This window comes from Eptesicus fuscus, chromosome 18, assembly GCF_027574615.1.
Source record: "Eptesicus fuscus isolate TK198812 chromosome 18, DD_ASM_mEF_20220401, whole genome shotgun sequence".
Classification (NCBI taxonomy): Eukaryota; Metazoa; Chordata; class Mammalia; order Chiroptera; family Vespertilionidae; genus Eptesicus; species Eptesicus fuscus.
In genome coordinates, this window is record NC_072490.1 from 2,790,847 (window position 1) to 2,803,492 (window position 12,646).

The following is a 12,646-nucleotide window of genomic DNA, read 5'->3' on the forward strand; positions in this document are numbered from 1 at the left end:
GCGGCCTTGCAAGGCCGTCCATCGCAAAGCCCCGGGGAGGGCCCTGGACCTCGGGCCTCTGGGAGGCAGGTTCAGGGACAAACCTCGGAGGGACACAGGCTGAGAGCGAGGGACCTTGGGCATGGACGACAAAGCCGAGACTGGGAGGTCAGGTACAGAGAGGGGTGAGCCACAGACGCCGAGAGGTAACAGGAGGCCCAGCGGAGCTGAGGCCCCAGCACCCCCTCGCAGACCCGCAGGGGGTGTGGCCTCTGGGGACCGCTAGGGGACAGAGGCGATCTGGGTGAGGGGGCTGGAGGGGGGGAGGCCAGCACAGCTGCCTCTGAGGAGGTGGCAGCATTCAGAGGCTGCACCCCCAAATGAATGGCCTTCCCCCCCCCGCCCCGAGCCCACCCTAGTTCCCCTCTGCTAGTTGCCCCCTTCGTCCCCCACGCCTGGCTCTCCGGGCTGGGGGGAGGGAAGCCTTGTCTCCCAGGCCCCCCAGAGGGGGAGGTGAGCGGCGGGCACAGCTGCTGCTCCCAGCCCTGTCCTGGCCCCCCGCGAGGCGCAGCGCCTGTCCTGCTGTTACTCAGCGGGGTGCCCCGTCCTCCTGGCTCTGGGCCAGGTGCTGTGCAGGGCGAGGGGGGACCCCCCCCCATCCCACCCCCACCCCCGCCCTGACAAACACAGGCCTGCAGGATCCAGGCCTCCTGGCTGCTCGTCCTTCCCGGAGAGGCGATGCCTGGGCGGGGGCTGGAGAGAAGCAAAGCCGGTGCCTCTCGGGCATGGGGCGGGGCCGGGTCGGACTGGCGAGGGGTCCGAGCCTGACCTGGGCCCTGGGGTCTCTTTTCGGTGCCAGATGGGTCAGGTTTGCAGGAGGAGCCAGGGCTTGGGGAGTCTTTTTGGGGTGGAAGCAGGAAGGTCAGCGGCCAGTCCCTCTTCCATGGGTCTGATTCCCAAAGGGCGCGCGAGACTGGGGTCAGGAAGCATGGTTTTTTAATTTTTTTAAATATACATTTTTAATTGATTTCAGAGAGGAAGGGAGAGGGAGAGAGAGAGAGAAACATCAATGAGGAGAGAGAATCATGGATCAGCTGCCTCCTGCAGGCCCCTTACTGGGGATCGAGCCCGAAACCCGGGCATGTGCCTTTGACCCGGAATCGAACCGTGACCTCCTGGCTCATAGGTCAACACTCAACCACGGAGCCACGCCGGCCGGGCAGTAAGCATCTTTATTGGAAGAGAGATCCAGCCCCCTGGCTCTGCCGGCGGGCGCCTAGGCCATGAGGATTTCGATGTCCAGCTCCAGGTGGCTGGCTTTGACCTCGTAGCAGCCCTGGAGCAGGCCCCGGGTCTGGCTGGCGTGCCAGCGCCAGTGGGACTGGATGGTGCAGGCCGCCTGGCGGGCCTGGAGGAAGCGCCTGCGGGCCTGCCACATGCGGACCTGGGCCTGGACCTTCACCACCGCCCACTCCTGGCAGGTGTAGAGCCGCAGCGCCAGGCGCCGCCTCTGCTCCAGCGTCTTGGCCTGCGCCGACCTCCACCAGCACTGGATGGCCCAGGCCCGCAGCGCCGCGTGCAGCAGCGTCTGGCGCACCCGGCTGCCGCGCCACCAGGCCTGGATCATCACGGCCGCCGTCTCTCGCTGGCCGGGGAGGGGAGAACGCGGAGACGCCGTGAGGTCCCCCGCCGGTGCTATCCCCGCCTCGGGTGCCGCGAGGAAGGGGGCCTGGCCTGGGTCCCCTCCGTCCGCTTCTCGACCCTCCACTCACCTTTAGACACTGCTCGTCGCCCCCTGGGCAGGTCCCTCCTGTCCTGGCCTTGCTCACCTGTCCTGCGTCCATGGCCCTGGTCTTTAGACACGCTCACCCAAGGTCAGGGGGGTCACCCTAGTCTTCGGCCCCGCCCTCAACTGTTACGCACCGCCTCCCGGGGCTCCGCCCACCTGCTCCCTGGCTCCCGGGCAGAGGCAGGTGCGGGCTGTGGGTCTGACCACGTTTCAGCCGCGTCTCTCCTCTCCCCTGGCGTCTCTCACCCCGGGACCAGCGGCCTGATGGCTGGGTTCCCAGCGTGGCGGGGGCCTGCCCTGATCTCTTGCCTTCACGCAGCTGGTAACTCAAGTCTTGCTCTTCCCCCCCTCCAGTCACTTCTTGCTGCTGCTGCCAGTGGCAGGGAAGAGGGGTTCCGGCAGCGTCCCTCCCAGCGAGGCCTTTCACGGTGGGAATGAAGACTCCCCGCCGGCTTCCCGGAGCGGCAGGGGCCTGTCTGTCCCAGGCGGGCGTGGGTCTGTGTCCAGTTCCTGAAAGAAGATGTCTGAGCTGCAGCGGGAGGGGCCTCCGTGCCCGCCCTGGCACCCGGCCGCCCTCCGTTGGGTGCGCAGGGGCGGCGGCGCTGGGCACGGGCCTAAGGGACGCTGAGCGGGATGCCTGAGCGTAGTTGGGGGTTAGATTCACGGGGCTCACAGGCACCCCTGGGAACGGACCCGTCGTCCAGGCCGGGGCCTGCCCGTGAGGCATCCTCCGCATGACGCGGGGACGGCAGTGCTGCTGTGGCCACAGGGACGTGCCCTGCCGTGACCGTGACCGGCACCCGCCTGGACGGACGGGCAGGGGCAAAGGTGAGGTTTGGAAGCCTGGAGACAGAGGCGGGTCGGTGATCCCTCCCCCGCAGACAGGAACCCCGCCGGGAAGTCTACCCTCCCCACGCCCGCCTGACGGGGGCGCCGTCTCGCCAGGGACAGGCAGGACTGAGGGTGCCCTGAGGCGGCTCCGAATGGAGCAGCTCCGTCCTGGCTTCGGCGGGAATGTTGTGGAACAGGGCTTGTCCCGGCTCCTGCGGCTGCCCGTGTGCGTGTGCGGTGGGCCCGGGAGCCGGTTCTGTGCGTCCCGAGTGTCCCTCGGAAACAGGCTCCCACAGGAAGTGCTATTTGCCAACCTCCCCCACCCCCACCCCCCGTGAAGCGGCTATGGAAGGCGATGCAGCTGAGACCCCGGGGAACTGCTGGGGAGGGGGGGCGGGCGTGAACATATAAAGGCCGCTGCGCCTTCATCCTCGCCGCCGGAGAAATGTGTCATTTGTTGCAACGCCCTTCCTCACCCTAAAGACCCACTCGCCTGCTTTTGTGTCTGCACCTTTGTGGCCTTTATCCTGTGCATCCTCACCTGGGGGTATTTTCCCGCTGATTTTTAGAGAGAGCGGAAGGAAGCGGAGAGACCGAGAGAGAGGAACATGGGTGTGAGAGGGACACATCACCCTAGGTACGTGCCCTTGACCAGAATGGAACCTGGGCCCTGCCCGCTGTGAGGGGCAGCGGCCGCCAGGCCTGCCTGTGTCTGGCCCATCCGCCAGGTGCCCCGTTATCAGCCTCTCAGGAGAGCGAGGAGCCCCCAGGACCAGCCGGTCCCCCCGGCTCAGGCTCCAGTGGCTGCCAGCACGCTTCTGTCTTCCTCTTCCTCTCAGGGCCTCAAGGTCACCCGTCGGGAGATGGAGCCGCGTTTCCAGGTCCCCAGTTAGGGCTGCGCTGGAGGCGCAGGTGGTGCCGACCGGCCGGGAGGCCGCTGGGACACGCAAGGCCGCTCCGGCCCTGGCTCCAGCATGCGGGTCCTCGCCCGTCTGTCTGCCTGAGGCCTGCCGGGCGCCCAGTGCCTGGGGGACGCCCCTGTCCGTGGTGACCGCTCCCGTGCGCTCCCGGCCGCGTACGGTTAGGGCACTGCCCGTCCGTGTCTTACACGAAGGCCCTGCTCCCCATCGTGTGACCTCTGCATCCTGTTACACGTCTCCGGGGCCGCCCTGGTGCCCCCTTTCATGACCGTCACTCTGGTGAGCAGAGCGTGGGACCGGCCCCCGCAGAGGCCTCCGTCGCTGCGTGAAACCCTCGGTCCTGGCGTCCGCCTCCACTCCCAGCCCCACCTGCTGGGTCCGCGGAGGGGCCACTTAGGAAGGGGCTGGGGATGGGGTCGGCGCTCTGGGCTCAGTCATCCAGGCCAGGTGGCCATGGTCAAGGTCAAGACACCAGATCCGCCCGGCCCGTGAGGGTCCGCATTGACCTTCAGAGGTCAGGAGCAGGCAGAGGGGGGCCCTGCTCGTGCAGTGGCTGCTCCTCACTCACTCCTGCCTGTGACCTTGAGGCCCTGAGAGGAAGAGGAAGAGGAAGAAGAGAGAGAGGAAGACAGAAGCGTGCTGGCAGCCACTGGAGCCTGAGCCGGGGGCCCCGGCTGGTCCTGGGGGCTCCTCGCTCTCCTGAGAAGTCGACAACTGGGATCCGGCTGACGGGCCAGGCCCAGGGGATTCAACCAAGAAACTTACTCTGCCCCCTAATCCCACCATCACCCTCAAGGATAATTCTGGCTACGTTGTTATAGTGTATGCACCCCTGACCCCTCCTTTTAAAATGCCTTTTTTTAAGAAAGTGTTTTTTAAAAAATCAATTTTAGACAGAGAAGGAGGGAGAGAGAGATAGAAGCATCAATGATGAGAGAGAATCTTGGATCGGCTGCCTCCTGCACGCCCACTACTGGGGATTAAGCCTGCAACCCTGGGCATGTGCCCTGACTGGGAATTGAACTGTGACCTCCTGGTTCATAGGTCAACACTCAACCACTGAGCCACACCGGCTAGGCTATATATATATAATTATTTATTGCTTAAAGTATTACATACGTCTCCTTTTCCCCCCATTGACCTCTCCCTAGCCACTCCCACCCCCAGCACATGCCCTCACCCCCTACTGTCTGTGTCCATGGGTTATGCTTACATGCATGCATACAAGCCCTTTGGTTGCTCTCTCCGGGAAATATTTTTGTGGTAGCCGTTCTGTATCTGCCCAGAGCTGAGCCAGGGGCTCTGACTTCCTTTTCCTCACGACTAAGGAGTGTTTCATGTGCTGCCGGCCACTTGCAAATCTCCTTTTGTGAAGAAGGACTCGTTTAAGAATGCGGCTCCCACCTCGTTCTTTCGGATCCTTTGGGTCCTTGACGTCCATGCGTTTGAGTTCCTGGTTGATCGAGTGTAAATTGTCTCCAGTTTAGGTTTCCATCAGCCGACGGAAAGGGGGATCTTTATGCACTTTTTACGCCAACGGGCTAGCGTTCGGAGCCTCGCGCCGTCAGCCAAGGGTTGGGCATGGATGGGAGAAAGGGATGGAGAGGCGTTGCACATGTTTTCACCCAAAAGGCCTCAACTGTGGGGAGTCATCCTGGCCCCCGAGTCATAGGGGCCCTTATGACATCATACTGCTCCCCCACCTCCTCTCTTCCTGCCGGAGCCTGGGCCGGAGGAGTGCAGAGCTGAGAGCGACGGGACCACCACGCTCAGCGATGGAGCATTGTGGGAGGGGATAAGAGGCCTGCGGGATTGGAACCACCTATTTCCATGTCATGGGCCTTCGATTCTGTGTAAGAACAGCCAGTCCCCTCGGTGCCGGCCGGGGAAGGTGGATTCCCGGGGCCTCGAGGGTCTCTGGGCCAGGCCGGAGGGGGGTGTGGGTGCTCCAGGCACACGGCTGTGCTGAGACCCACCTCCCACGCCTGTCTCCTCGGACTCTCATTGCAGAAGGAGGGCCAGCTTGTGGAAATCGTAGTGGAAGACACTCAAGAGATCACATTGTATATGCAACAGGAGGAAGAAGTCGAGAAAGTGCCTCCACCCCCACCCCCACCCATTATCCCACCGGTAGGTCTGTGGGGACCTCAACGAGAGGGTGACTGTGACCCCAGCCCACACGCCCTCTGGCCCAGTCGCCCGGCCGTGATGGGACGTCCTCTCTGAGGCCACAGCATGGGGCGCTCAGGCACTGGTCCCCCAACCAGGCTGCACTGTGAGGGGAGACAGTGCTGTGAGTGATGCCCTGGGGACGGCCCTCACACACCGAGGAGGCCCGGGCCCCGATGCAGGGCCGTCCTACCCAGAGCTGGCGGGACAGGGATGGACTCGTCCCTGGCTCCCCTTCTCCTAGCGCCTCGGGGCTGAGACCTGGAGAGTCGCGTGTAGGGAGGAGAGACTCTGGCAGAGAGTGGGGTGGTGAGGGCCGTGCTGGGGGAAGGCATTGCCAAGGAAAGGGGATCCCAAGCCCCGCATCGTGTGGCGTGTGGGCAGGCGCGTGCCCCCGTGTACACGCTTAAGGTGTGAGAACCCGAGAATGCGCGTGAGCAAGAAACCAGAAGAGGCCACACTGTGGAGCAGGGAAGAGGCGGGTGGGGCACGGGTCCGAGTGTCCCTTCCTTTTCCTTGCTGCCCCGCCCCCAAGGTAAAGAAGCCCTCTGATGAAGAGGAGAAAGCCAAGCAGATCCAGGCCTGGTGGCGGGGCACCCTGGTGCGCCGGACGCTGCTGTACGCGGCGCTCTGCGCCTCCATCATCCAGCGCTGGTGGAGGAAGGTGCTGCGGGAGCTGCCATTGTTGCGGCAGAAGAGGCGGCGGGTGATGCTGGAGGCCTACACTCGGCAGAAGTGGGCGGCGGTCCGGCTGCAGTCCTGGTTCCGCATGTGGCGCGTCCGCCTCCGTTACCGCCGCCTGCTGCAGGCCACCCGCATCATCCAGATGTACTGGCGCTACCATAACTTCCACACCAATGGCTTCCTCCAGGGCAGGTATAAACTCACCGCGAACCAGCTGGGACTCGAACTTGAGATCTTCCTGGGGTCACAGATTTGTCGGATTACAGAGTGCATCCCCTTCCCAATAAAGAACTGACCAGGTCTGCTCCACCTCCGTGTCCCCGCGTCTCTGTCAGACAAGCCCAGGGGGTCCTCGTCTCCAGGACGGAGCAGAGAAGCCAGTGGCAGTCAGGGCATCTCCCAGGTCAGCTGGAGGCAGCGGCCGGGATTGGCTGGGGTGCTGTGTGGAGGAGGTTTGAGGGCCTGGGGCTGGAGGAGCAGGGACAGCGATGGATTAGCAATGTCTGCCCTGGGCAGGAGCGTTGCAGGGACACCCCTTCTGTGTCACCTGTGACCCCTGCCCTTGTGCAGCATGGGTGCTTGTGTCATCTGAGGCTCTAATCCTCCTGCTCTCCCCATGACATTTAGAGCAATTCCAGAAGCCTCCCTGTGCCCACGGAAGCCTGCACGGCCGGCTCTGGCACCCTCAGCCTCTCTGGCCTCCCTGGCGGCTCTGCTGTTACCAAGTCTGCCCGCCACCCCGTCACAGCACATGGCCCCTGCTGACCCCCCTCCTGGACTGTCTGCTTCCAGGTGGAGCTCCCCCTCCATCACGAGGGTCTCTGTCCCCCACCACCACCCCCTGCCTGGGTGTCTTCCTGACTCTGCTTTCCTGGCTTGAAGTCGCCATCTCGGCCTGAGGTTATTTTCCCGCGCGCCCTATTTCCTGTGCCCTGCAGGGGAGCAGGGGCTCTGGGCTCAGTGTGGCGTTCCCTGGACCTAGACCCACGGGTTCCCTCTCTTGGTCTCGCTCTCTCTTTCAATATACAGGGGTGGGCAAAAGTAGGTTCATCATCATAAATAAATAATCCTATCTAATAAAAGAGTAATATGCAAATTAATGTCACTCTGTCACACCCTCCAGCCACGCCCACCAGCCAATCAGGAACAAAGTATGCCAATTAACCCCAACCAAGATGGCTGCAGCCACGGAGTGAGCAGGAGGGAGGCTTGGGTTTCCCCAGCGATGAAGAAAGCCAAGCTTTCCACACACCCTGGCCAGCCCAGGCCTCCACTCAAGGCTACAAAGTTTCAATTATAGAAGATAAATAAATTCCAACAGAAATGGCTGCAGCCACAGAGCGAGCAGGAGGCTTGGCTCTGCTCCAGGCTACAAAGTTTCAAATGTATAAAATAAATAAATCCCAAATACCAGGGCCTCTGCTTGGGTTGCCAGGGGGTATGGCTGGCCTGAAAATCACCACAGGCCCCTCAGCCAGGCCACCCCATGCCCCAAGGGAACCCCCACTCTGATCCTTGACACCCTATAGGGCAAACCAGCTGGCCCCCACCCATGCACCAGGCCTCTATTCTATCTAATAAAAGAGTAATATGTAGATTGATCATCACTCCAACACATAAGATGGCTACCCCCATGTGGTCAAAGATCCTGCCCCGATGTGGACACCAGATGGCCAGCAGGAGATGGCAGTTGGGAGGGACCAGGCCTGCAAGGGAGGGCAGTTGGGGGTGATCAAGCCTGCAGGGGAGGGCAGTTAGAGGTGACCAGGCCTGCAGGGAAGGGCAGTTGGGGGGACCCAGGCCTGCAGAGGAGAGCAGTTGGGGGGGACCTGGCCTGCAGGGGAGGGCAGTTAGGGGTGACAAGGCCTTCAGGGGAGGGCAGTTAGGGGCAAACAGGCTGGCAGGGGAGCAGTTAGGTATCAATCAGGCTGGCAGGGGACTGGTTTGGGGGTGATCAGGCTGGCAGGCAGAAGCGGTTAGGTAGGAGGTTTGGGTCAAGGGCAGGACCTCGGGATGTCTGACTAAACGGGCAGTCGAACATCCCTCGAGGGACCCAGATTGGAGAGGGTACAGGCTGGGCTGAGAGACAACGCCCCCATGCATGAATTTCGTACAAGAGGCCTCTAGTTAAGTAATAAATATATAAAAAACACAAGAATAAACTGTTTTTGTGTGCTCATAACTGTAAATCTCCTATTGCCCCTATTGCCGACTCTTGTCTTATTATATAGATATAGATATAGATGTAGATAGATATAGATAGATATAGATATAGATATAGATATAATGTATATTTTGATATTTGACATATATTTTTTTAATTCCACTGATATAAGATGATTCTCATCATTGATGTTTCTATCTCTCTCTCCCTCTCCATTTCTCTCTGAAATCAGACCTACATCCTGGGCTCAGACCTACATTTGGGTCGCAGACTTTTAGGGCGAGGACCAGAGGCCATTCCGGGGACCCAGATTAGAACCCAGTGCCTATTTCTTTATTGGAGTCTAAATATCCAGGCTAGTCCTGACCACCATTTCATCATCTTCAGGACCTGCCCTTGACCCTAACCCACATGTCCAGGTGATGTACCAGACTGCCCCCCAAGGCTCAGACCTCCCACCCCGGCCCGAACTGCCCTCACAGGACCCAGACATCCATCCTGGGCTCAGACCTACATCCAGGACCCAGGCCACAAACACCGAATCCAGTGTTGTATCAGGGGACTAGATCTCCATACAGAACCCAATCTTCTCGGCCCCGCCATGATGGTCTGGAACCCGGATGGAGGTTTGAGCCCCGGATGGAGGTCTGGGTCCTGTGAGGGCAGTTCGGGCGGGGGAGGGAGGTCTGAGCCTTGGGGGGCGGTCTGGTACCTCACCTGGACATCTGGGTTATGGAATGGTGTTCTGGGTTACAGATGAAGATCTAGTCCCCTGATACAAGACTGGATTCTGGGTTTGAGGCCTGGGCCCCGTGTTGGCCTTCTCGGCCCCGCCATGATGGTCTGGGACCCGGATATAGGTCTGAGCCCCAGATGGAGGTCTGGGTCCTGTGAGGGCAGTTCGGGCCAGGGAGGGAGGTATGAGGCCTGGGGGGAGGTCTGGTACCTCACCTGGACATCTGGGTTATGGAATGGTGGTCTGGGTTACGAATGGAGATCTAGTCTCCTGATACAACACTGGATTCGGTGTTTGTGGCCTGGGACCAGGATGTAGGTCTGAGCCCCGGATAGAGGTCTGGGTTCTGGGAGGGTCGTTCGGGCCAGGGAGGGAGGTCTGGGCCCCGGGGGGAGGTCTGGTACCTCACCTGGACATCTGGGTTATGGAATGGTGGTCTGGGTTACAGATGGAGATCTAGTCCCCTGATACCACACTGGATTTGGTGTTTGTGGCCTGGGCCCCGGGTTGGCCTTCTTGGCCCCAACATGAAAGTCTAGGACCCGGATGTAGGTCTGTGCCCCGGATGTAGGTCTGGGTGCTAGGAGAGAGGTGTGGTCACAGGGGGTGCTTTGGCCCAAGTAGGAGGTTTGGGTCAAGGGCAGGACCTTGGGATGATGAAATGGAGGTCAGAACTAGCCTGGATATTTAGACTCCAATAAAGGAATAGGCACTGGGTTCTAGTCTGGGTCCCCGGAATGGCCTTCTGGTCCTCGCCATAAAGGTCTGAGCCCTGGATGGACGTCTAGGTCCTGGGAGGGCCCTGGATGGACATCTAGGTCCTGGGAGGTCTGAACCCTGGGAGGAGGTCTGGTATTTCAAGTGGACATGTGGGTTATGGGGTGGTGGTCTGGTTACAGATGGAGATCTAGTCCCCTGATACAAGACTGTGTTAGGTGTGTTCGGTGTTTGTGACCAGGGCCCCGGGTTGGCCTTCTCGGCCCCGCCATGAAGGTCTGGGACCTGGATGTAGGTCTGAGCCTTGGATGGTGGTCTGGGACCTAGGAGGGTAGTTCGGGCCAGGGAGGGAGGTCTGGGCCCCGGGGGAGGTCTGGTACCTCACCTGGACATGTGGGTTATGGAATAGTAGTCTGGGTTACGCATGAAGATCTAGTCCCCTGATACCACACTGGATTTGGTGTTTGTGGCCTGAGCTCCAAGTTGGCCTTCTTGGCCCCGCCATGAAAGTCTAGGACCCGGATGTAGGTCTGAGCCCCGGATGTAGGTCTGGGTGCTGGGAGAGGGGTGTGGTCACAGGGGGCGCTATGGGCCCAGGTGGGAGGTTTGGGTCAAGGGCAGGACCTCGGGATGATGAAATGGTGGTCTGGACTAGCCTGGATATTTAGACTCCGATAAAGGAATAGGCACTGGGTTCTAGTCTGGGTCCCCGGAATGGCCGTCTGGTCCTCGCCATAAAGGTCTGAGCCCCGGATGGAGGTCTGTGTCCTGGGAGGGCAGTTTGGGCCAGGGAGGGAGGTCTGGGCCCCGGGGGAGGTCTGGTACCTCACCTGGACATCTGTGTTATGGAATGGTGGTCTGGGTTTCACATGGAGATCTAGTCTCCTGACACAACACTGTGTTCGGTGTTTGTGGCCTGGGCCCCTGGGCCCCGCCATGAAAGTCTGGGACCCGGATGTAGCTCTGAGCCCAGGATGTAGGTCTGTTTGCTGGGAGAGAGGTGTGGTCACTAGGGGGCAGTATGGGCCCAGGTTTAGGCAGAAGAGGCGGCGGGTGATGCTGGAGGACTACACTGGGCGGAAGTGGGCGGTGGTCAGGCTGCAGTCCTGGTTCCGCATGTGGCGCATCCGCCTCCGTTACCGCCGCCTGCTGCAGGCCACCCGCATCATCCAGATGTACTGGCGCTACCATAACTGCCACACCAATGGCTTCCTCCAAGGCAGGTACGAACTCACCGCGAACCAGCTGGGACTCGAACTTGAGATCTTCCTGGGGTCACAGATTTGTCGGATTACAGAGTGCATCCCCTTCCCAATAAAGAACTGACCAGGTCTGCTCCACCTCCGTGTCCCCGCGTCTCTGTCAGACAAGCCCAGGGGGTCCTCGTCTCCAGGACGGAGCAGAGAAGCCGGTGGCGGTCAGGGCGTCTCCCAGGTCAGCTGGAGGCAGCGGCCGGGATTGGCTGGGGTGCTGTGTGGAGGAGGCTTGAGGGCCTGGGGCTGCAGGAGCAGGGACGGCGATGGATTAGGAATGTCTGCCCTGGGCAGGAGCGTTGCAGGGACACCCCTTCTGTGTCACCGGTGACCCCTGCCCTTGTGCAGCATGGGTGCTCATGTCATCTGAGCTCTAATCCTCCTGCTCTCCCCATGACGTTTAGAGACCGCCTTTTGTAATCTGCCGGCACTGCTAACGAAAAGGGTTCTGGGACCGGAGCTCCTGGGGCACCACAGGAAAATAGCTTGCTGAGCCCTCCGCGTGCGGCTCAGGTGGTCTCGCATCCTCCTGTGCACCAAAAGGTCACGGGTTCGATTCCAGGTCAGGGCACATGCCTAGGTTTCAGACTTGATTTCCAGTCAGGAGTGTGCAGGAGGCAGCTGTTTCTCTCTCTCTCCCCTCTCCCTTCCTCTCTCTCTCTCTAAAATCAATAAATAAAAACATTTAGGGAAAGAAAATAGCTTGCCGAGAATGGAGCCAACACAGAGGGAAGCAGAGCTATGAGATGGAGAGAGAGAGGCGAAGGCCTAAGGACTCCTCTGGGCTCCTGGATCCAGCCATGCCTGAATCTGCCACTAGCTAGACTTGGGAATTCTTAGCCTTGGGAGCCCATGAGCCCCTTTTCACTTAAGTCAGTTCAGACAGAGAGCAAACGAGTGGATTAGATCTCAGCAGAGGAATACACACGTAGGCCTGGCCAGTTTGGCTCAGCGGTTAGAGTGTCAGCCCATGGACTGAAGGGTCGAGGGTTCAATTCCTGGTCAAGAGCACGAACCTCGGTTGCAGGTTAGATTCCAGGCCCCAGTTGGGGTGCGTGGAGGAGGCAACCCATTGATGTGTCTCTCTCACATCCATGTCGCTCTCGCTCTCGCTCACTTCCCCTCCTCCCTCCTTTCCACTCTCTTAAAAAAAAAAAATCAATGGGGCAATATCCTCGGGTAACAATTTTAAAAAGTCAGTTTTACGTGAGCTGCTTTTCAAGAAGTCGTTTTCAGAAATGTTTTTAAACGAGACCCTGGCGGAAGGCGTGTTTAGGGGATTCCTGACGAGTGAGGGACTGTCCCTCAGTTGAGCGCCCAGAGGACAGGGCCATCCTGGTGACGCCGCAGTGGCGAGAGGACTCAGCCGGGGTTCCTGACTCAGCCAGCCAGTCCCTTCCACCG

At 60.4% G+C, this 12,646-nt stretch overlaps 3 protein-coding genes across 6 annotated transcripts; 2 read left to right on the forward strand and 1 right to left on the reverse strand.

Annotated features, from left to right (window-relative positions):
- Positions 1–1,192: 1,192 nt before the first annotated feature.
- IQCF6 (IQ motif containing F6) lies at positions 1,193–5,118 on the reverse strand. 3 transcript variants are annotated; one of them, XM_054729729.1, is made up of 3 exons: positions 4,924–5,118; positions 2,078–2,278; positions 1,193–1,624 (listed from the first exon to the last, which is right to left on the reverse strand). In XM_054729729.1, the coding sequence occupies exon 3, from the start codon at positions 1,604–1,606 to the stop codon at positions 1,256–1,258; it is 351 nt and encodes a 116-aa protein (XP_054585704.1). In that variant the 5' UTR covers positions 1,607–1,624; positions 2,078–2,278; positions 4,924–5,118; the 3' UTR covers positions 1,193–1,255. The 3 variants fall into 3 exon arrangements, with proteins under 3 accessions (XP_054585704.1, XP_054585703.1, XP_008154361.1); XM_054729728.1 differs by having other exon boundaries at positions 4,733–5,118; XM_008156139.3 differs by lacking the exons at positions 2,078–2,278; positions 4,924–5,118 and adding an exon at positions 1,752–1,921.
- Positions 1,992–6,681, forward strand: LOC114235104 (IQ domain-containing protein F5-like). 2 transcript variants are annotated; one of them, XM_054729727.1, is made up of 3 exons: positions 1,992–2,090; positions 5,530–5,649; positions 6,224–6,681. In XM_054729727.1, the coding sequence occupies exons 2-3, from the start codon at positions 5,587–5,589 to the stop codon at positions 6,665–6,667; spliced, it is 507 nt and encodes a 168-aa protein (XP_054585702.1). In that variant the 5' UTR covers positions 1,992–2,090; positions 5,530–5,586; the 3' UTR covers positions 6,668–6,681. The 2 variants fall into 2 exon arrangements, with proteins under 2 accessions (XP_054585702.1, XP_028016206.2); XM_028160405.2 differs by lacking the exon at positions 1,992–2,090 and adding an exon at positions 5,261–5,372.
- A 4,244-nt stretch (positions 6,682–10,925) lies between these two features.
- Positions 10,926–11,329, forward strand: LOC129147154 (IQ domain-containing protein F5-like). The gene has a single exon (XM_054708130.1). It carries the CDS (start codon positions 10,926–10,928, stop codon positions 11,313–11,315), a length of 390 nt encoding a protein of 129 aa, XP_054564105.1. The 3' UTR covers positions 11,316–11,329.
- Positions 11,330–12,646: the final 1,317 nt, after the last annotated feature.